The following is a 24250-nucleotide window of genomic DNA, read 5'->3' as shown; positions in this document are numbered from 1 at the left end:
TTTCGGTAATGCTCAGTGTCCAACATTTTAGCCTTGTTGCTGGGGAATAATAACAGGCAAGAACATATGGGTTGAGGTCGAGTGTGTATTTAAAAGCAGAGAAAATGAAACATTACTGCAGCCCAGCTCCAAAGTGCTGCTTTGCAGGTTCATTTGAAATGTGCTTGATTGCGTGGGAATGACTTGCGCGGCACCATCATTAACACATGTGGGTGGACAATTCAGACAACATTTAATCTCGCAATTATAGCTAATGAGGGGCTTTTGAAATTAATTTAATTTTCCTTCTCTTATTTACATAACTGGTTCCAGGGATGAGGGACTTACGAGGATAGGTTGGAATTGCTGGGGTTGTCCTCCTTAGAGAAGAGAAAGTTGAGAGAAAACTTGATGGGGGTGTTCAAAATCATGAGGGGTCCAGAGAAACTGTCCCATTGACAGAACAGTTGAGAATCAGAGGGTACTGATTTAAAGAGATTGGCAAAAGAACCAGCGGCAACATGAGGAAAAACTTTTTTATGTAGCAAGTGGTTAGGATGCACTGCCTGAGAGTGTGGTGGGGGCAGATTCAATCACAGCTTTCGAAAGGGAATTGAATAATTATCTGAAGAGAAAAGATTTGCAGGACTACAGGGAAAAGACAGGGTAATGTGACTAGCTGAGCTACTCTCCCAGGGAGCCTGCATAGACATGATGGACCAAATGGCCTCCTTCCATGCTGAACCATTCTATGATTCTGCAAATTTAACTACTCCAGCACAGGGCTCGGGAAACTCACCAGTGATAAGCTGACAAGTTTCAGATGCAATTTACGGGGATCTTTAAACTTCAGGTTGCCTGTCTTCGTATGGCTTAGTGTATACAGCTGCTTGGTCAATTGCCTCTTGAAACTATTTAACAGACTTCTTGTCAGCATAGCGCTTTTGGACAGTTTGGAAGCAGCAGGATGGGAGGCACCTTGGATGTCTTTAACACTACAGTAGAGGAAGGGATTCACATCCACGGCAGCTGTAGTGGGATCAGCAGGTGCACAGGAGAGAGGAGACCAGCAGAGGGTCAAAGTCGCAGAAGGTGCTACAGGACATATAGACAGAGGGTCAGATTCCTTGACCTCTCAGACGACCTAGTCTTCTGCAGGTTTAGATTGTCATTTCGGGTGGTGACAGACATCTGCAACCTCCGACAACAAAACCTGCTCCCTACTGGATTTGGTGGCCACACCTTACCAGTCACCACCATAAATGAATTTTTTGCCTTTGGCTCCTTTCAGGATGTTATCTGAGGCAAATTGAGAGTCCAGCAGTCTGCTGCACATAAATGCAAAAGGCAAATGACAGATAGCTTGTTTGCCAGGGCTGAGAGTAATGTAAACTTCCCCTGTCATACTAATAGCTAGAATTCACATTTGCAACTCTGGCTTACTTCCCACAGGTCTCAGGTGCCATCAGTTGCAATGCAAACACCACACAGCAACCAGGAGTTTTTATCAACCATGAGATCTAGTAATCCATCAATGCATAGATAGTATGCAAACACAAGAAGATGTTCTTGCAGGTATGGACCAGATTCCCTAGGAGATGTCATGATGCTTTTATACTACAGCAGTCCAACCTTCCAGACCTTCTTGTTCCAGAATGCAGACTTTAGGGTTGGCTGTTTTGAGACCAGGCATCCTCTCTTCAAACTTGGCTGCTGACACCTTTGAGGACTCCACCAATGAGGCGCAGGAGTGTTACAATGAGAGCCACATGATCATCAGGTGTGTCATAGATCAAACCATCAGAAAGTTGAGTGTGCATCGCAGGTGCCTGGATAAGTCTGGAGACGATCTTCAGTACTGACCAGTGAGGGTGTCCAAAATGATTGTGTGTGGTGCATTCTGTACAATAGTGAGCAGATGACAGAATTACAAATGGGGGAAGATGAAAACATTGAAAAGGATGAGGAGGGAAAAGAAAATATGAAGATAGGGCATCCATCACCAGACCAGCCACATACTTTTGCTTTGTGCTTAGCCAATTCCTTATGAGCAATTGGTGCCAAGAATGCTGGGGGATGTCTGCTAGCTTTCAGGTTCAGTTAATTATTGTGAGCAGAGCAAATACCAAATGAAAGCCACCACCAGCATGGACAACCCTGTTATTTCCCCTTCTCCTGCAGTACTTTAACATGCATATACCCATATCATATTTGTCCATTTGGTATTGTTATGTATTTACATTCATCATGAAACAAGTGAAAGGGTTAATTGGATGCAATAATGGGCAAGACGGTCAGTGGTGCTGATCCAGAAGTATTATGTGACATTCTAAATAAAGGAAAATTAACATAACATTTTGTCAAACACCAATGTGCATACTGCTGGTGAATTGCAATAATCTGCCTACTGTCTGCCTGGTGCATTCTGTGTTGGTTCAGCAAGATAGCAGCAGACTGCTCAAATCCCTGCCCTGATTGCTGACATGCTTTTAACCATGATCTCTGAATTTCGGAGTCCCCGCCAAAGACTACACTACCCGCAGGAGATACTCGGCTATTGGGAGACAAGGAAGCATTTCAGGAACTGGCTGAGGTGATTGATGAGGCTGTCGTGTTATTATAGCGATATAATACCTTGGGCTTATTGACTGAACAAGACACAATGCACCAATCGCTCACAAGGGATTGAGTAAACATATTGTGGGTTCATTTATTAAGTCAACACATGAGGATAGTTATACGTAAGTATAAAGCTTGAAGACATCAGAGCTGTGTCTGTGTGCTCTACTCAAAGCAAAAATGAAACTAAGAGTGGATCACCTGACACATTTCCCTTCTAACAATGTCATGCTGATATCCCTTAAAGGCATATTACAACATGTCCCTTTTTAGTATCTCCTTAAAGGTACTTTTCCCCCCTTCCAAAGAAGTATAACTAGTTATAATACATGTTCATGTTTAGTTATCATTACATAAGTGAATAGAATTGGTGTACCTCTGAGTCTCTAAAGTGTAACGGTAATCTGCTGGTATGCCTAGATCTTGTGATGGCAACCTTGTCTCGAGTTTTCTTTCATTGCTCATAGTGATCTGTAGGATTATCATTCTTGAATGTTGTTCCCGGTTGCATTTGGGATCATGTCCTATATGCAAAAGGACAGTCTCGTGGTTAAGAAGTTGGGATGGATCTGATTTATTGTTGTTTACACCTCACAGTTGCACCTTTGTGTGTAATGACTTCATCGGACCTTAGTTTTGAAAATATCCTTGACATCTTGGCTGGTTGCCATGTACCTTCTGTGGGATCCTGCATGTGAACTTCTTGTTCCAACTGTAAACTTGGCAATTCTATATCTGTATTTTTATTGTGCATGTTGGCCATCTTCCCTTGTGTATTTTTAAAAGTTGCTCTGTAGATTTGGAGAGAGTAGAATGGGTAAGAGTAGGTAAATTGGTATGCATTGATCTGCCAAACTGAGCTCTGCCAGTGATGGAATAGTTGCACTTGAAGATGTCGCTCTCAGATGTAACATTGCAATGTGTAGATCTTGCTTGGTCTGTTTACATTTGAGAATTAGGGATTTCACCATGCAAATGTGATTGACTCTTAAATGTCCTCTGAACAAAGGTAATGAGGGATCAGAGAGTCATTGAGTCATAGAGGACTACAGCACAGAAAAAGGCCCTTTGGTCCATCGAGTCTGCGCCGGTCAAACAAGTACCCAACTATTCTAATCCCATTTTCCAGGACTAGGCCCATAGCCTTGTATGCCATGGCAGCACAAATGCATATCCAAATACTTCTTAAATGTTATGAGGGTTTCTGCCACTACCACCCTTTCAGGCACTGAGTTCCAGATTCCCACCACCCTCTGAGTGAAAAGATTCTTCCTCACATCCCCTCTAAACCTCCTGCCCCTTACATTAAATCTATGCCCACTGGTTATTGATCCCTCTACCAAGGTGAAAAGTTCCTTCCTGTCTACCCCTATAATTTTATACACCTCAATCATGTCCCCCCTCAATCTCCTCTGCTCCAGGGAAAATAACCCCAGTCTATCCAATCTCCTCTCATAACTAAAATTTGCCGGCCCAGGCAACATCCTGGTAAATCTCCTCTGCCCTCTCTCTATTGCAATCACATCCTTCCTATAATGCAGATTCCAGAACTGCACGCAATACTCTAGCTGTGGCCTAACCAGCATTTTATACAGTTCCAGCATAACCTCCCTGCTCTTATATTCGGCTAAAAAGGCAAGTATCCTTTATGCCTTCTTAACCACCTTATCTACCTGTTCTGCTTCCTTAAGGGACTGGTGGACATGCACATCAAGGTCCCTCTGATCCTCAGTACTTCCCAGGGTACTACCATTCATCTTTTATTCCTGTGCCCTGTTTGTCCTGCCCAAGTGCATCACCTCACACTTGTCCGGATTAAATTCCATTTGCCACTGATCAGCCCATCTGACCAACCTGTGCATATCCTCCTGTAATCTAAGGCTATCCTCCTCACTATTTACCACCCCACCAATTTTCGTATCATCTGTGAACTTACTGATCAACCCTCCTACATTCAAGTCTAAATCGTTTTTATATATATATATATAGATATATATATATATATATATACACAAACAGCAAAGGACCCAGCACCGATCCCTGTGGAACCCCACTGGACACAGGCATCCAGTCACAAAAACACCCCTTGACCATCACTCTCTGCTTCCTGCCACTCAGCCAATTCTGGATCCAATTTGCCAAATTGCCTTGGATTCCATGGGCTCTTACCTTCATTATCAGTCTCCCATACGGGACCTTATCAAAAGCCTTGCTGAAGTCCAAGTAGACTACGATGAGATGGGTAATAAATGCTGGCCAGCGATGCCCACATACCATGAATGAATTAAAAAAAATAATTTGTTCAACTAGGCCATTAGATCTAGGGTAATGAGGAGAAGAAGTAATGTGATTGATATTTTACTTCTCACACATATCCTGAAATGACTTTCCAATAAATTGAGAACCATTATCCATAATGATTTCTCTAGGGTACACTAAGTAAACTGAAGTTGGCACTTGGGGTGTGCGTGACAGTTGTGCTTGATTTATTGTGCAATTGTTGAATAATGTGGTGCTTATTGAAATAGTTGATGATGACGATGAAGTCAGTGCCATGGACATGAAAGAGGTCAGTTGCGATTTTGAAACAAAGATGGTTAGGAACTTCATGTGGAATCAATGGTACTTTGTGCTGATGATCTTGACATGCCTCACACTTCTTGACAATGAATTTAATGTCATTGTTCATACCTGGCCAATAGACTGTCTCTCTTGCGAGTCTTCTTGCCTGACTTATGCCCATGTGTGAGCAATTAAGTTGTTGAAGTATATCAGGTTACAAAGATTCTGGCATGATGACCTGCCTGCCTTCAAAAATGACTCCCCACAAGATGCCTAACTCATTTCAATAAGGTCAAAATGGTTTCACGTGTTCATAGACATGTTGAATGGTATCAGTCCATCCTTCAATGATAGTTTTGCATAGCTTCTGTAGTGTAGAGTCTTTCACCATTTCTTCCTGTAGCTGCTGGCATTTGCATTGCGCAAAATGTATCTGATCAATTTGGAGAACATCCTCGTTCAATGTCAATGAAGTCAACTTGTAGATCTAAGGATATGACTTCTGTTTTCGCTGGGTTTGCCAATCTGCTAAGTGTATCCGATGTGACCATGAAGTAACCTGGCTTGTACCTAATCCCACAGTTGTAACCTTGAATCTTTATCAAGAGATGTTGCAATCTTGATGGTGCACTGTTCAATGGTTTTTGCCAAATGATCTCCAGTGGCTTGTGGTCGGTCTCTTCCACAAATCTGTTGCCAAAGAGAGATGTGTGAAAATGCATGATTCCAAATACTAAAGCTAATATTTCCTGCTCAATGTTGGAGTAGTTGGATTACGCTACAGACAGATATTTTGAAGCAACTGCAATCAGTTTGCCTTTTTGTAGTATGTACGCTCCCAGACCTTTCTGCGAGACATCAATCTCCAGGTTCTGTCTAGGACCATAAAATTGCAATGTCAATGCTCCTGATAATGACTATTTCAGTGCTTTGAAGAGATGTTGGTGGTCTTCGTGCCACAAGAAGTGCACATGCTTTCTCAACAATTCCCTTCGCGATGAAGATTTTTGAATGAAATTGGAAATGTATTAAAGCGACCTAAACATCTTCAAAGTTCGTCCTTATCTTGAGCAGCTGGCATGGCCTTAATATCCTCTATTTTACTTGGATTGGGACATATGCCAGCATTGAAATAAATAGAACTGAAGAAATTGATCTGCTACACATTGATGTCACATTTTAAACTGTTGAATACCAGTCCCTCATTACATGCCACTTGCATCAATAAGTGCAAATTGTGGTCAAGTTCTTGTTTTGTTCTTCCCACAACAGCTATATCATCAGGGATATAGATGCATCCTGGTACAGTGCATGTAATGTGGTCTATGTGAGCTTGAAACAGATCCTGGCTAACAGCCCAAAAGGAAGTTGTTGAAAACAGTAACATCTGAATGGGGTATAACATGTTGTGAGCTCTTGGGACTTCTTTGCGAGATGTACTGACCAGTAACCATGCTTGGCATTAAGCTTCAAGAAGAATTTTGCAACTGCAGATCTCAGATTTAACTCTTCTAATGTGGCCATTTTGTAAGGACCACATTTCAAAGCTGCATTTAAATGTCAAGGCATACTCTCAATGATCCATCCTTCTTTATGACACAAATGATTGAGCTGCACCAATCTATGTGCTCTTGTACTCTTTTAATGACTCCTTCTTCTTCCATTTTGTCTAGTTTTAGTGGATCAGTTGACAGATTGTATTCTCCTGCAAGTGTAATTTTGCTGCTTTGCTTCCTTAAAACTGCCAAATTTGTCAAAACATCCTGGACATTTCGATGTCAAGTCGCGAACTGAGTTGATAGAAGTACTTTCTTAGGTTGATTTGCCTTGTGATGTCTGACTGATTCCATGGTCAGCTGCATCCTAATTCAAACTGGGGAATTGTGTGGGCATTCTGACAATCCCCTTTGACATTCCCTCTCTTGTAGTACCTGGGATGAGTGTCACTGTTGCCACTTTTGCATGTTTTTCCAAGCATGGAAAAGCACCTATCACAAACATGAGTGGCTTGGAGGGAACTTCCAGGTGGTGGTGTTCCCATGTATCCACTGCCCTTGTCCTTCTGGATGGTTTTGGTTGTGGGTTTGGAAGATGCTGCCTAAGGAGCCTTGGTGAGTTTCCCCAGTGCATCTGTAGATGGTACACACTGCTGCCAATGTCCGTTGATGGTGGAGGGAGTGAATGTTTGTGGAAGGGGTGCTAATCAAATGAGCTGCTTTATCCTGGATGGTGTCAAGCTTCTTGAGTGTTGTTGGAGCTGCGCCCATCCAGGCAAGTGGAGAGTATTTCATCACACTCCTGACTTGTGCCTTGTAGATGGTAGATAGGCTTTGGGGAGTCAGAAGTTGAGTTACTTGCCACAGAGTTCCTAGCCTCTGACCTGCTCTTGTAGCCACAGTATTTATATGGCTAGACCTGTTCAGTTTCTGGTCAATGGTAACCCCCCAGGATTTTAAAAGTGGAGGATTCAGTGATGGTAATGCCATTGAATGTCAAGGGATGATGGTTAGTTTCACTCTTGTTGGAGATGGTCATTGCCTGGCACTTGTGTGGCGCATATGTTACTTGCCACTTGACAACTCAAGCCGGGATATACTATATACACCATAAAAGCAGTTTGTATAAATTTTGTTCCACAAGAACCTCTTTTTTTGTACTTTGAATAAAAGCCAATTTAATACTGTACTATAAAATCTTTCTGGTAATGGTTATACGTGGGGCTGAATTTTTCGATAGTCCTGACATGCCGTAAATTAAAGCATGATGATGTCAGGAGGGGGCCCCGACATCATCATGTCACATGCGATATTCAGAAGGCAGGTGGGCCCGAAAGTCAGCAGCCTGCCTGACATCAATTAAATGGGCCAATTGAACTAATTGAAGAGGCAATGGACTGCAATTTTGAGCAGCTTGTGTGGTTTTACGGTTGGCCCCCCAGCTGCAAGATTGGGTGAACCTCACAACGAGCACTTTCTTGATCTAGGGTAGGATGTAAGACTGCAGAAGGAACAAAGAGTGTGGAGGTAGGAGCTTATATTTATTGCATAAGTTTTGACTTTCTCGAGTTTTGTCTCATTGTTTTCAGGCCCATTTTTTTTAGACAAGGAGATTTGTGACTTTAAAGAGCCACTAACAGATTGGCCATAATATCAGTTGGTCTGCACGTCAGCAATTCAATTGCTTAAATATGGTGATTGTTCTGTCAGGTGGATGCTCTTCTTCAGATGAAGAGGAGAGGAAGAGAAGGAAGAGGAGGCCAGCTGGCCGGGTATAGCATCAACGCATCTGCTCACAAGAGCAAGCAACACTCGTTGAAGGGGTTGAAGGCCAGCTAGGTTTGTGAAGGAGAAGGACCAGTGGAGGCACCACTGCCCTGCTGGCAAAATCTATTGAATAAGACCCAACTACCTGGGCATGACAGAGGTGCAGTGCAGAATGATCCACCTTTTAAGGGAGACAGTAACTTCTATCTGTGAAATGGAATGCCCTGAGATAGCATCAAACTGTTTTGGGGTTCACCTTATGCCTATTGCATTGAAAGTGACTGTGTTTTTAGTTTTTATGCATCAGGGTCATTTCATGATCCTGTAGGGTATCTTTGCAGTGTGTTGGAGTTCGCTGCACACCACTGCATAAAGCTCATCATGGACACACTCTTCAGGAGTGTGAGCACCTTTATGAAGTTCAAAATAGATGGGGAGAGTCAGGTGGAGCATGCAAAAGGATTTGGGGCAATTGCTGACTTCCGAAAGATGGAGGGCACCATTGATTGCACTCTTGTGGCAATCAAAACACCTGCAGGAGATCCAGGGGCCTTCATGAATCATAAAGGGTACCACTCATCAACATCCAGCTAGTGTACAATCATCATCAGCTGATCCTCCAGTTTATGCAAGGTACCTTGGGAGATGCCATGACTCATATTTTCTGGCACTCCAAGATTCTAAGGCCTTTCAGATCCCCTGTACAATTGGATGGCTGGCTAGCGGGAGGTAAAGGGTAGCCTTTGAAAAGAAGGCTAATGACACCTAACAGACATCCTCAAAGCTGCACCAAAGAGAGGTACAACACAAGCCATACCTCCACATGGGCCATAATTGAGAGGATGATCAAGCTGCTCAAGCTGAGGTTTTCTTGCTTGCACTAGACTGGGGGCTCACTTCAATATACACTGGATTCCATGTCCCTCACTGATGTCATGTGCTGTGGCTTGCACAATTTGGCTCTTTCTCGGGGAGATCAGGTAGAGGACTGGAATAGATGTGAAGATGATTGAAACACAGACTCCAAGGATGAACCCGAACTGCCACAGGACCATGTTGAAGAGCCAGCAGGGCAACAGCTTTTGGGAGCAAGGGAGATCAGCACAGCTATCATTCGGAGGTGATTCCAATAGGCTGGTAAAAGATACAGTTACATCATTGCTAAGACCACAGGAACTCCTCCTGACACCCTCTGGGGCCTGCATCTCCTCCAGAAAATGACAATGTTAATGTTCAATTACATTGTGAGATTGAGTTGCTGGCCTACCCCTACAATCTTCGTACCACTCATAGCACAAGAAGAACATGTAATGTGAAGGATCAATTTAATAAGTGAAGTGGAACAACAAAACTCAAGTTCTGTGATTAGTGTGATTTCTTAAACCATTTACGAGTGCTTTGTCTTAGTGCTTCCCTGTCGCTGGCTGCTGACTTAGATGCTGACTCAGATGCCCAATTGGCTTGAATGACCTTGGCGATCATCTTCTGGTTACCGGGTGCTGTGAAGACCCTGACTGTGCAAGAGAGTCTTGCACAGTGGCAGGACACTCCTCAGTCATCATGGAATCCTGAGACAATACTGGCAGAGGGATGGAAGAGCTGCTGTCACCTTAAGGACTGCCCCGAGGAGCCTTCAGATGCAGAGAGCTTCTTCACTAACATGAGGTTTACTTGGACCTTCCTGCTCACCATTGATTGATGAAAACCGAAGAGAGACACCAGGTGCCTCATCCATTTCTCACACTGTCAATGCCCTGCTGAGGCCACCACCATTGTGTGGGCTTGCAGGTCTGTACACAACCTTGATTGAGCTACTGGAGCTGGCTCTTCCTGAGATCTGCCAATCTCTCATTGGAGGATGCCATGCGCTCAAAGCGGAAGGTGACTGTAGCACTGATGCCCGGACCAGGGCACCTATGCCCTCTGGAAGCTCCGCCAGACCTCCATGTATCTCCCACTGGACATCCAGCATTTGCCACTTGATGGACGACTCCAGAGGCTCATCATCTCCCTGCGGCTCAGAACCTTCCTGGTCTCCAACACTCCTCCGCTGTCAGAGTCCTGTGAAATCACAGTTTCTGGGAGCTATTCAGGTGAATGTAATGTGCTGCACCCAGCCTGTGCTACCTGTGTCTGGATTGGTGTGGTCAACCCCACTGAGGTACTAGTATCTGAGGCGGGGTGAAATGCGGGGCAACGATGTGACGGTGCAACATCTGAAGGTCCCTCCTCCTCCAAGGTCAATGGTGGACCGTCTGGATCTTCGTTTGGTCTGGACAATGAGTCGCCTGATGGATAGAAAACAACGGTGAGTATATAACAGCATTAAAGAGGCAGACTAAGTAGCTGTTGCAGGGTCCTACACATGGGCATGGTGCATTTCACAAATATAATGATGCAGGATATCAAAAGACACCACCAAAAGCCATTCATATCTCATGGCAACCCCCTCCCCCCCATGACCCTGTTGAGAGTGCATCCTCACCTTCTTCACCCTCCTCAGAAATCTCCTACTCTCTTTGACCAGCAGATCTTGCTCCCTACTCCCATGCCAGCTGTAGAATGTCCTCCTCCATAGATGTCAGTGCTGCCAGATCTGGGACTCCACTACCTGTATGGTTGCACATTGTTCTTCTTTTTCTCCTGTGAAGACAAGAGCACATCAATGAGTCCCTATTCCAAATTGCTGAGGTATACATGCTCCTCCCCAACATTGCTGGCCCATGTGGCCAATAATTGCAGACTTTTTCCTTCCAAGTGTGCCTGCCATCCTATCTAGTCCTAAACAGCTTTGTTGGGTACAGATTTCCTTTGTTGCAAGGGCCATTTGTGTACTACCTTCCAGCCTCACCAAATGCATTCCACCCTCCACCCCATATACATCCATTCCGAATGCCAGGTGTCCTCCTTACTTACCTTGATCATTGATGCTCTGGCAATACTGCAACCGGGTGCTGCGCATGATCCCACAGATGCTATCCACCTCTGCCCAGTCTTCCTTGGTTAGATGCAGAGGCTTCCTCTTCCCATCACTTGGCCGCAGTATGTTCTGTCATTCACTCACTGCCTGCAGGAGGGTATGCAAGCAGTCACCAAAGAACCGAGGGTCTATGACCATGCATTCATTTGCATTCCCACTAGTTTGGCTTTGTTCTCTGGCTGTCATGCCTCAGCTCCATCAATGATTGGTCCTGCTTATGGTACTAGATAGCAGTAAATGGCTGTCATTGAAGAGGATCCTGCAATTACACTTAAATACAGAATTGTTGCTTTCCCCTCCTCAGCATCAACTTACACTACCTGTAGCCCTTATAAATCTTCCTGCCAGCAGCAGCCTCAAAGAACCTGCCCTGCTATCACTCCCCTGAGAACTCTGCGCCTCTCAGCAAATGCCTTTCCAGCTGGCCAGCCATTAGTTGGCCAGCTAGCGTGTAATCACTGTTGACAGCTGGTGTTGGGTGGGAATGGACAATACAGCAGTTTCCTGTCCTGCCAATCCCTAAACCGAACATAAAATCCAGGCCCTAGTGTTTAGTAAGGGAATAAGATTTTTAAGATCAGTTATCAAATTTAAATCGAAAGGTTTAGAATTTTTTTTCTGGCATGATATTACAGCACTCCTGTTATTTTAATTTAAATGAACTCTTGTGCGTGTAATGTGTTTCCTTATCAAACACCAACTTGTTCTTTTTCATCTCATCATTAGGCATCCTGAACCCATTTACAGCATTGTCAACAAAATCTGTGACATCCTTCACAAAACACTATTTCCCTCTTGAGTGCGATAAAAGCCAGCACCATTCAACTAATTATCCCCACTACCATGTATGCTTGTTTTCTGACAATGAGCTCACCAGGTACTTGATCTGTTTTCCTCCGCTTACTGTTATTTATATGGGCATCACTAGGCCCATGAAATATGAGTGATAAATCATGATATGATTAGGATTGGCTTTGTTTATCACATTTACCTTAGTTGTTCTATGCTATCAAATTCAGGACTGCAGTTACTGAACCTGGGCTAAATTCTGTTTGTCATACCTTGAGTACCTGTTCTTATAATATGTTAAATTGAAATGATCCTAGATCTGTAAACAGAGATAGCACAACAGCATTTGGGGAGAGATGACTTAATCTACAAGTAGATTAAGATTTATTGACACAAGCAACTAATTGGAGAGCAAGTAAGCTCCCAATAATAGTAAATTTAGTGCATGAATATATTTTATTCAAAAAAACTTATAAAGCTCTGTACTAAGAATCATTGTTAGATGAAAACTGGAAGACAGAACATGAAGATCCCTTAAGACTCTAGTCCTACTTATTTGCAATCTCGTGGGCTAAAAATTGGTCCACCTCATTTCTTGGGCATGGGGGTCACCATTTACAAGCAACCCTGCTTGTGTTGAGGAGGTAGGAAGCATAAAAACTTAGTGCTGCCTCCTCTTTTACCTGAGTTTAGTGTTGAACCGAGCAGGACTCACATTTCTAGCTGCTTGAGAGCTCAGCAAGGGATCAAGCAGCAGTTGCAGAAAGCACATGATGCAGAAAGACTACCCCTCCTAAAGGCGGTCTGCCCCTCTTAATAGGGAAGCTATACTCTGTGGAAAGGAGCAGTCTCAGGCTGTCTGTGGAAGACTTAGAAAGAACTGAAACACAGAAAATGAAATATCAGGGTCATGAATGCACCATTGGAGAATGAGGTAAAAACAGAAAGTGCTGAAAATACTCAGCAGGTCTGGCAGCATCTGCGAAGAGAAAAACAGAGTTAATGTTTCAAGTTCAATATGATTCTTCTTCAGAACAGGAGAACAGAGGTGATTCTTCTGTGAAGGATCAGGTGGCCCTCAAGGACAACCCTCAGAAGGGAATGGAAGCAGGTGGTCAGAGTGATCAATTTCCAGAATCTGGATCCAAGGACCTGGCAGCAGTGCTTCAAGAAGTCTAATGACTTCATGCGGTGGTCAAGGTCAATAAATAAATGTTTATATCACATCTCCTACCCATCATACCACCAACCTTTCATGCTGCTCAATGCACCACACCCCTATCACTCACCAAGCAGAAGTCCCTGATGTTCAAGACTCACACTCAACATCCAGATGCTCCATCATACCCTTACAAACATTTCAATGATGCCAGATTCACAACCAGGTCCAGATGCTTCCACATACCTCTAACTATTCAGCTGTAGCAGGTATATCACCCAAATATGGTGCACCATATTCACTGACATTCTGTCTCTTTTGCAGGACAAAGTCACCATTGGCCACTGGCTGTGGACTGGAACCAATAGTTGGAGAAGCATGCCTGTATCTCCTAAGCACAATGAAGAAGATGATTCTCTGCATCATGGGGCCAGCTTTGTTAGAGCCCATGGCATCTGGGGTCAATGAGAACATTAGGAGTGATATTAACTTTCTGCCGTGTGCCGCTTCTCAATTCCCAGCACACTCTGATCCTGCTACCTGGCAGGATGAATAAGCAGCAGATGGTCTGACTACAGACCTCTTGCTTTCTAACCAGCCCCTTCCCTCACCCCAGTCTTCCCCTTTCTTTTTTCCTGTATTCAGACACCCAAGAACTGCCTCCTGCCCAGCCTACAGCAACTAGCAGGCACTTACCTTGGAGGCTAGTACTAAGTTGGAATCTGCACATGATGAGTCACAGGGCACAAATAAACTGCAGCCAGGGCAGGAGAAAAGAATAGTTTTTGTCCTAGGGATTGATGTTATGTAGGCAAGCACACAGCCATCCTGCATCTTAAATATTCCTTAAAATGCCATGAGAAGTTACAATCAGTTAATTTGGTGATATTTATTAAGGGAGGAAATTTTGAACAAAACTCTTTTAAATAGTTTCATGGGAAACTAGTGTCGATCTGAACTGTTGCAGAATAAACAGATGGAACTTAATTAATGTTTAATTTGAAGGTAGCACCTCCAACAATGAAGCACTACTTCAGTACTGCACTGGAGTACCAATTTTGATTATGGCTAAACCTTTGATGTGGGCTTTGAAAGACATCCTTCTCATTGAGCAACAAAATTTTTGCCAGCTTAGTAAAGCCTGTTATAACATAGAGAAAATTGGGGAAGATATTTCTACTGTTCTCTAATTGTAGCAAAAATGATAATGTATTCTTTATACACACATTTACAAACAGCAGAAACCATCTTTCCTATATCCATGCTCTTTACTTTCGTAGAATGAAGTGGTAATTAATTAACAATCCCATTTATAAAATATTAACTGCACTTTACAAATATACTTGTCTTAGTTAACATGGACTTCTATCAACTATTTATTTTGCTTTCAAGAGAGTACGTTCACATACATAGTTTATGAAGCCACTGTATGTTTTTATTGCTTGATGCTAGAGGGAGGTTTACATTAATGCATCAGGGTTCAAATGCTTTTGCTGGGAGCAATACAGGTCTAGATATTGAAGTTATTAATTTGTTCTTAGTTCTGAAAATCTGTTTGGTTTGGAAATTTTCCATAAAAAGCCATGAGAAATTACAATCGGTTAACCTGGTTTTAGAACCACACTGGGATGTGGGGAATATTTGCTGAGTTAGCCTCCAGAAAGGCATCACAGATTATCTGTTTATTCTTCTTTTCTGGACAGACAATAAACATCATTCTCTCTTCCACTTTTTGTGGTGAGGACTTCAATCAGCCATAGAGGGGGATGGGGAGGGGACTGGGGCAGCTGATGGTGATGTTAGTACATCTTATTACAGTTAATAATAAGGTTCCAATCTGTAGATTTAAAAATGCATTTCTGAATTTAGGAGATAACTTGTTTTTTCAGGAGAATTGCTTCACTTGTTCTTTATTTATATATTATTCTTTCTTGGGAAGTGAACATCGCTGGCTAGACCAGCATTTGTTGTTTTTGGATCCTAGTCACCAGTTTGTTGGATCCTGTTCTCATGCTTGTTGTAAGTGATGGCCGATTTGGTACTAATGATAGAATTGAGCAGATACTTCATAGGTAGAAGCTCTGTGTTTATTTACAAAGGTAATCCACAGCATCTAAACATATGCTAACACTTCAAAATCTATCTCTACACTACTCCAACTACTAACTACTGCCCACAGACTACTAATTACAGAGGTAGCCCATGCTACTCTGCTATTGGATTCCAAGATCATGAGATCTTCCATTATATCATTCTTCTTAAAGGTATATCACACATCAGATTACCACAGTTGCTCATCCCTAATTGTCCTTGAGAAGATGATGGTGAACCACCTCCTTGAACTGCTGCAGTCCATCTGGCGTAGTTACACCTACAGTGATGTAAAAGGGAATTCCAGGATTATGACCTAACACTATTGAAGGAACAGCAATATAGTTCCAAGCCAGGATAGTATGTGGTACCTTATGCAGTACAAATGGGAACAAGTAGTTTGTACACTATTTGTTGCAATCTATTAAGTTTCAGTCATTTGAAATTTATGAACAGTTCATTTGACATTGATGATCAAGAATGTTTTAATTGGCAAATAGTTATTTGCTGCCTGTCTCATCATGCATTGTTCCCCAACTTAAGAGGCAGATAAACATGCACTGCGGTACCATGCTAAAAATAAATTTGCTATTAGAGAATGGTACAGGAGGATGGTGTGGATTGAGAACCTTGTTGCAGAAGTCTTTGCTCTGTATTATGCTTTCTGCCTGTGATCAGATTAAGATTAAGCATTTGCATTGTGATGAATGTTGGTCCTGTTCCAATATGCTATTACTTTATATGAAATGCATTGGAGAACAGGGCGCAAAGTTCAATTGTGTGGTGCTGCTTCTACATGATTTCCCCAGGGGCAGGCTGTGCCATGGGCCACGCAGCGTTCTGCAGTGACGTGGATGCATGCAGTTCCATCCCCTGCCTGCGCCCAATCGCATTGAATTGACACTATCCTGCGTCACAGCCCAACTGCCTGATGTGATGCCTGCTTTCCAATTTTGGACATGTAGGTCCTGATAACGCTTGCATTTGTCCACTCTTGAAAAAATAAGTGTGGAACAGCAAGATGAGCCCACCAATCAAGCTAGGCACCCTGATTGTAGGTAGATAGATTTTTGAAACTCCTTCTATTGAAAATTACCTGAAAGTACTCTTCAGTATTTTTGCAGGTGTTTTGGTGAGTTCCTGAATTTGTCAAAGGGTATTGCGTGCTGGATGACAGAGGATTAGGTGATCTATCCACACAAAGGCTGAAGCAGGAATGGAGACAACAGCACCAGTGCTTCTGGGTCTGCAGCACAACAGGCTGTTAGCTGCTAATCGTTATGCAGCCTTTGGAGTTCTGATAGGGCATAGGTGTGAAGGAATGAGTGTACCTGAGAATCTAAATCTTCACACTGTTACACTTTATTGCAGAAGAAGGGGCTATCTCCTGCACTCACAAACCATTGTCTGCTGTGACTGCAAGCCCCGAGGGTCCCACACTAGCCTCAGGGGAGGAAGATAAAGCTTCAGAAGGTGTAGTGGCACATACTCTCCCCACAATAAGCACCAACACAGATACTGGCATCTCGACAGGGTTTCTTGCCTCAGCGCAAGGAGAAGTACAATGTGGTGGGGGCACTTCACAATCATACATGCTGCTGATGAAGACTGTGATAGAACAGGTCTCTGGCAGTCGGAGGAGTGTTCAAAATAATCCAGATACTGAGTCCCAGTCGGATGATGAGCCTCTGGAGTAATCCGTGAAGTGGCAGATGCTGGACGTCCAGCAACAAATACATGGAGGTTTGGCAGAGATACCAGAGTGTGTTCTGGCAAAAAACTTTAGTGGTGTCCAGTTAGGCCCTGTGCACTGCGATAACCCACTCTTCAGAGCACTATGCTTCTTCCATGGACAGACTGGTGACTGCCTTGGAGGGGCAGACACAACAGATTGCAGTATCGATTGTGGGGATGCACCTTGACTTACACTCCATCGCCCTGGTTCTGTGCTCAGGGGCTCAGAGCCAGGATGATAGAGGAACTTGGAGCATGGATACTCAGCTCACGGTTGTGCAGAGCGCAGCACACAATGACTATCACCGTCACTGGATGGAGCATACTGCAATGCTCCTCCTGATCTATCCAGCCATCAGAAAATTGTCTTCAGCAGACCAGGAGATCATAAGAGGTGGGAGCAGAAGTAGGCCATTCAGCCCATCGAGCCTGCTCCCCTATTCAATGAGATCATGGCTAATCTGATAATCCTCAACTGCACTTTAATTGTCTTCTTGATGATGGCCCTGGTTGTGTTGTAGTTGTCATTGTACCGCCTCTTTGCATCTCTTCTAGGAACCCTCACTGGTTTCAAGAGCCATTTCTTCAAAGGGTAGCCCTTGACACGCAGCAACCATCCATCCAAGGCATCAGGTCCACTAAACAAATCTGGCACCCTGAGCATTCCTGAGAATCTAGGAGTCCTATGTGCTGTCCAGGAACCTACCGTTGACCTGCATAATTCTGCCATGGTGGTCACATACTAATTGCACATTCAGACAGTGATAGCCCTTTCTGTTTATAAATGTGCAAGGCTGGCCTGCTGGAGTCTTTATGGTGACATGTGCAGTCTATCACTCCCTGAACCCTGGGGAAACCTGCCAGTGCTGCAGACCCTCTGGCTCATTCAAACTGACTGCAAGGTCCATGCTATATATTGACCTGCCCTTCGGAACATTGTATCAGTGAAGACTTTAATGCAGTGGTAGGCAGAAGCCACGTTATTCGGCTGAAAGGATCCAGTTGTAAAAAAAGTCAGCTCCACAGTGACCTTGCTGGCAACTGGCATTGGATGATCCCCACGCAGATGGAAGCGATCTCCCTGGACAGTACCTTAGATAGAGAGGTATTGTAGCTCTTGACAGCCTCAGTGTCCTCCTGCACAATGTCAGACATTTGAAGATAACTCATTCTCACCCTGTATACATGACTGGGAGGATAGTCCCTCGCTCCTGTGCAGGTCATGCACCCTTATGCACCGCCTGTCCTCCTGCCCCCGACTATTTGGCCTTCTACCTCTCCTTCTCAATCTTCTCCTCCTCCTGCCCTCCCCCTCAATGAAGGATGTGTCTCCCATAGAGACTACAATCCCCATGTTGATCACAGTAGAAAGGCTGCAGTGCAGATGAGGCATAAAGAAGACAAGTCTGAACTCAATTTTCAGCATTGAAACACCTACAGATGACACACCTTCCAAGAATCACTTCACACACATAGACAACTCATAGCAGGTTGAACTGCTGAAGTCAAACACTGAACCCAACTGCTGCCTATAAATTCGCCTTGACATCCAACCATGGAAAAAAAATGAGTTACATAGCTGGCATTTCTCCCATACTGACATTGTATTATTGCATTCCGCATATTGTTGCAGTCGATTGGACTGCTAATGAGCTGACGTACCCATCAATTGAAAACTTGAATATGGTGGGTGGGCTTCTGACTCCTAGGGCCGCCCACCCACAGTATTATTGCTTTCTGGTCTGATGATGTCGGGAATGCAGCCCGACATCATCACACCAAATGTTACATTTCTTCGGGTGCAGAGCAGTCCTGTTTTCGGAGCATTTTATTCAACCCCAGCTTTGACAGCTGTAAGTAAACAGATGTTACACAGTAGTTATACATTCATGTTATAGGCAACTCGTTAGCATGGATGATTTGAATTTCAGGCCACTGCTTTGCCGGCAATGGCCCTTAGATAGGTCTCAGAATAGCAAGGTAAGCTATCACAAGTTGGGGGATGGCGGTGGCAACCAGGGAGGGTGGGGCTGAGCAAGAGAGGTTAAGAAACAGCAATCAGGAGGGAGGTTATGGCTGGGTGGGTGATTGGTAGATGTGGGGGTTGTGGATGATGAAAAGAGGGATAAGTGAGTAGGAGAGGGTGAGAAACAGTGAACAGGAGGGAGGTGCGTAACCAGGAGAGGGAATCAAAGTGACAATAGGTGGATCTTGCAAAGCCAGAGGCAGCTTCAATGCAAACTTGCCAGAGTCGTTAAATCAGGCCTTGAAGAAGACACATTTCTTATCATGCATTCCCAGCAGCCAAATTTAGCAAAATCGTGCTTGTTGCCAGCTGAGAAGCAAATTGAAATCAGGTTAGGACTTAATTTTAGATTTTTGCAATACAATTTTAATATTGAGGCAAAACGTTCACTTCAAGACTAAATGTTCAGGTAAGTACATCCTGAAACTCATAAATAGGTCCAATACCTTCACCAAAGGAATTAATTTGTTTTTATTGTACAAATATTTATTAATCAACAATAAAGTACTTAACATGCATTTTAGTAAGCAATCAAAAATGATCTAATTTGTCCTCATTTCCGTTTTGTAATACACATTGCAATACTGTTGCTTGATTTTACAATTATTACAAAAATCCTTTTCCTTTCAAGAATAAGTATGTTTCAAAATGTTAGTGAGCAGGGAAAAACCTAATTAGGTGGTTTAGGTCTCAACAGACTTCTGAGCTTTTTTTTGAGCAACTGTCATAGCACATTATACTACAAGGTCATATCATCCTTTCTTCCTGATACAGCAGAACAAAAGATATTAGTTGCATTAATCGTAAGTACTTAGAAGAAACAGTGAAGACCTAGTTAGTGATATGCAAAGAATATCAGATTCATTTTAGAAACACCACAAAAAAATGTTTTTAACATATAAATGACATAATTTCAAACGTGGTTTTCAAAAGCACAGTCTCTGGTTTTTGGCATGGCAGGGCAGCTTAGTGTTATGTACCACCTGCAACATGTGGGAAGCCCTCGATGCTCCTTGCTCTTTGACTGACCACTTGTGCAGGATGTGCCACCAGCTGCAGCTACTTGCGCTCCAGGTTTCGGAGCTTGAGCGGCAGCAGGAGACACTGAGGTTCATCCATAAGGCTGAGAGTTTCGTCGGTAGCACGTTTTTAGTCGTGGTCACCTTGCAGCTTATGGAAGTGCAGACAGAGAGGGAATGGGTGACCATCAATCAGAAGAAAGGTGTCAGGCAGGTAGTCAGGAAATCCCCAGGGTGCATCTCGCTCGAGAACTGTTTTTCTGTGTTGGAAGACGGTGAGAGTGATGGTTCCTCTGGGGAGTGCAGCCACGCTCATGGCACTGTGATTGGCTCAGCTGCACAGGGATGGGGGGAGGAAAAAGAGAGGAAGAGGGCAATAGCGGTAGGAGACTCAATAGTAAGGGGACATGGCTGCAGGGTGACCAGGGATGGGAACTGAACATCTAGGGGTATTCAGTATTTAGGAAGGACAGACAAAAAGGAAAAGGCGGTGGAGTTGCATTGCTGGTTAAAGAGGAAATTAATGCAATAGTGAGGAAAGATAATAGCTCCGACAATGTGGAATCTGTATTGGTAGAGCTGAGAAACACCAAGGGACAAAAAACATTTGTGGGGGTTGTATATAGACCCCCAAACTGTGGTGGTGATGTTGGGAATGGCATTAAACAGGAAATTAGAGATGCCTGCAATAAAGGAACTTCTGTAATTATGGGTGACTTTAATCTGCATATAGATTGGGCAAATCAAATTAGTAACAATACCATAGAGGAGGAATTCCTGGAGTGTATATGGGATGGTTATCTGGATCAATGCATTGAAGAACCAACTAGAGAACAGGCCATCCTAGACTGGTAATGATAAAGGAATAATTGGCAATCCAGTTGTGCGAGGCCCTTGAGGATGAGTGACCATAATATGATAGAATTCTTCATCAAGATGGAGAGTGACATAGTTGATTCTGAAACTAGGGTCCTGAATCTTAATAAAACTACAGTGGTATGAGGCACTAGATGGCTATGATGGATTGGGAAATGTTACTTAAAGGGATGACAGTGGGTCGGCAATGGCAAACATCCAAAGAGTGCATGGGTGAACTGCAACAATAACTGTTTATTCCTGTCTGGCACAAAAGTAAAACAGGAAAGGTGGCCAAACCATGGCATACAAGGGAAATTAGAGATAGTATTAGATCCAAGGAAGAGGCATACAAATTGGCCAGAAAAAACAACAGACCTGAGGATTGGGAGCAGTTTAGAATTCAACAAAGGAGGACCAAGGGAATGAATAAAAAGGGGAAAATAGAGTACAAGAGTAAGCTTGCGGGGAACATAAAAACTGACTGTAAAAGTTTCTGTAGGTATATGAAGAGAAAAAGATTGGTGAAGACAAATGTAGGCCCCTTACAGTCAGAAACAGGGGAATTTATAATGGGGAACAAAGAAATGGCTGACCAACTACATACATTCTTTAGTTCTGTCCTCAAAAAGGAGGACACAAATAACATATCAGAAATGTTGGGGAACACAGGGTTTAGTGAGAGGAAGGAACTGAAAGAAATCAGTATTAGTAGGGAAATAGTCTTGGAGAAATTGATGGGATTGAAGGCCGATAAATCCCCAGAGCCTGATAATCTACATCCCAGAGTACTTGAGGAAGTGGCTCTAGAAATAGTGGATGCATTGGTGGTCATCTTCTGAGATTCTATTGACTCTGGAACAGTTCCTACGGATTGGAGGGTAGCTAATGTAACCCCACTATTTAAAAGGGGAGGTAGAGAGAAAACAGGGAATTATAGACCAGTCAGCCTGATTTCAGTAGTGAGGAAAATTCTAGAGTCCGTTATAAAAGATTTAATAGCTGAGTACTTGGAAAACAGTGGCAGAATCAGACAGAATCGGCATGGGTTTCTGAAAGGAAAATCATGCTTGGCAAATCTACTGTAATTTTTCAAGGATGTAACTAGTAGACTTGATGAGGGGGAGCCAGTGGATGTGATTGATTTGGACTTTCAGAAGGCTTTCGACGAAGTCCCACATAAGAGATTAGCGTGTAAAATTCAAGTGCATGGGGTTGGGGGTAGTGGGGGCGGACAGGAAACAAAGAGTAGGAATAAACAGATCTTTTTCCGAATGGCACCAATCTACATGATCTTTATGTGATTATTTACAGTCACAGCACTTAATCAATTAAACACACTGAATTGGTAAGCACATTATTTTAAAATCACCTGTTGCAGTCAGCTGAGAGGTGGAAAGAGAAGGCAGCCATTCTACCATTCCTCATTTGGCCATAATAAAGTCCTCACTGAAAGCTACCATTTACTGCAGCTATATCACCAACTTCAACGCTGGGCATGAAGCACATTGCCAGTGGCTGTGAATGTGACTGGTGATGAACTTTAATGCATCTGGCTCCTTCCAGGTTGGTATTGGAGATATTATTAACATTTCAGTTTGTCATCCATTGTTGCGTAAGGGCAGTCACTGAGGCTGTCTATTCAAAGAGAGATGACATCATTTCATTCTCGCTTGCCAGGGATAAACAGGCAAAGTAGGCACAGAGATTTGCAGTCTTCCTCATGATGCAGGGTGTCATTGACTACACACACATTGCCCTGCAGATGCCATGAAGTAGAACCGAAAGGTTGTGACTTTTTTTTTGATTCATTCATGGGATGTGGGCTTCGCTGGCTAGGCCAGCATTTATTGCCCATCCCAAGTTGCCTTTGAGAAGGTGGTGGTGAGCTGACTTCTTGAACCGCTGCAGTCCATGTGGTGTGGGTGCACCCACAGTGCTGTTAAGAAGGGAGTTCCAGAATTTTGACCCAGTGAAGGACCGATGATACATTTCCAAGTCAGGGTGGTGGGTGACTTGGTGGGGAACTTCCAGGTGGTGGTGTTCCCATCTATCTGCTGCCTTTGTCCTTCTAGATGGTAGTGGTCATGAGTTTGGAAGGTGCTGTCAAAGGAGCCTTGGTGAATTCCTGCAGTGCATGTTGTAGATGGTACACTTTGCCGCTACTGTGCGTCAGTGGTGGAGGGAGTGAACGTTTGTGGATGTGGTGCCAATCAAGTGGGCTGCTGTGTCCTGGACAGAGTCAAGCTTCTTGAGTGTAGTGAGAGCTGTACTCACCCAGACAAATGGGGAGTATTCCATTACACTCCTGATTTGTGCCTTGTAGATGGTGGACAGGCTTTGGGGGGTCAGGAGGTGAGTTACACGTCTGGTGTGAAACATTGTGCAATCATCAGTGAACATTCCCACTTCTGACCTTGTGATGGAAGGAAAGTCATTGATGAAGTAGCTGAAGATGGTTGGGCTGAAGACACTACCCTGATGAACTCCTGCAGTGATGCCCCGGAGCTGAGATGACTGACCTCCAACAACTACATCATCTTCTTTTGTGCTAGGGATGAATCCAACCAGTGGAGAGTTTTCTCCCTGATTCCCATTGACTCCAGTTTTGCTCGGGCTTTTTGATGCCACACTTGGCCAAAAGCAGACCTTGATGTCAAGAGCAGTTACTCTCGCCTCACCTCGGGAGTTCAGCTCTTTTGCCCATGTTTCAATCAAGGCTATAATGAGGTCAGGAGCTGACACAAAAAATGATAGAGCTAACCATTAGCAATTTCAAGCAATGATTCCCTTGCCTGGACAACTGTGGAGGAGCCCTGAAGCTCAAGATTCATAGGAATATACTACATGCTGCATAACCTTGTCACCATGAGGGAATTACTGTGGCCACCACTTATCAGACAAGAAGCTGCAGATCTTCTGTGTGCCATTATCTGTCCTAGTGCTCCAATGCAATGCTATGCCACAACTGCAGATTGGCTGGTGGAGGACACTGCAGATGGCCTTGGAGCACAACTCAAGCATTTCTGGGTGAAGGAGGCCTGGATTCAGACTGTATCATCTTACAATGGTTGGCAGCAGTGTGGACTGACTGGCTGAGAGGAAATAGCAAGGACACTGGCAGAGTGGTAGGATTGGGAGCACAAATGCCGTCATCCTGAGAGAGGGAAACAG

At 43.7% G+C, this 24250-nt stretch overlaps 1 protein-coding gene across 1 annotated transcript in view; it reads left to right on the top strand.

The window, feature by feature from the left end:
* dlg2 (discs, large homolog 2 (Drosophila)) overlaps positions 1 to 24250 on the top strand; it is a 916179-nt gene that overhangs the window by 321279 nt on the left and 570650 nt on the right. Inside the window, 2 exon segments of the mRNA XM_041198640.1 lie at positions 12130 to 12171; positions 12173 to 12280. Of these exon segments, the coding sequence (XP_041054574.1) occupies positions 12130 to 12171; positions 12173 to 12280 (150 nt within the window).

Source organism: Carcharodon carcharias, chromosome 11 (assembly GCF_017639515.1).
Source record: "Carcharodon carcharias isolate sCarCar2 chromosome 11, sCarCar2.pri, whole genome shotgun sequence".
Lineage (NCBI taxonomy): Eukaryota > Metazoa > Chordata > Chondrichthyes > Lamniformes > Lamnidae > Carcharodon > Carcharodon carcharias.
This window is presented reverse-complemented; position numbering and strand designations above follow the sequence as displayed.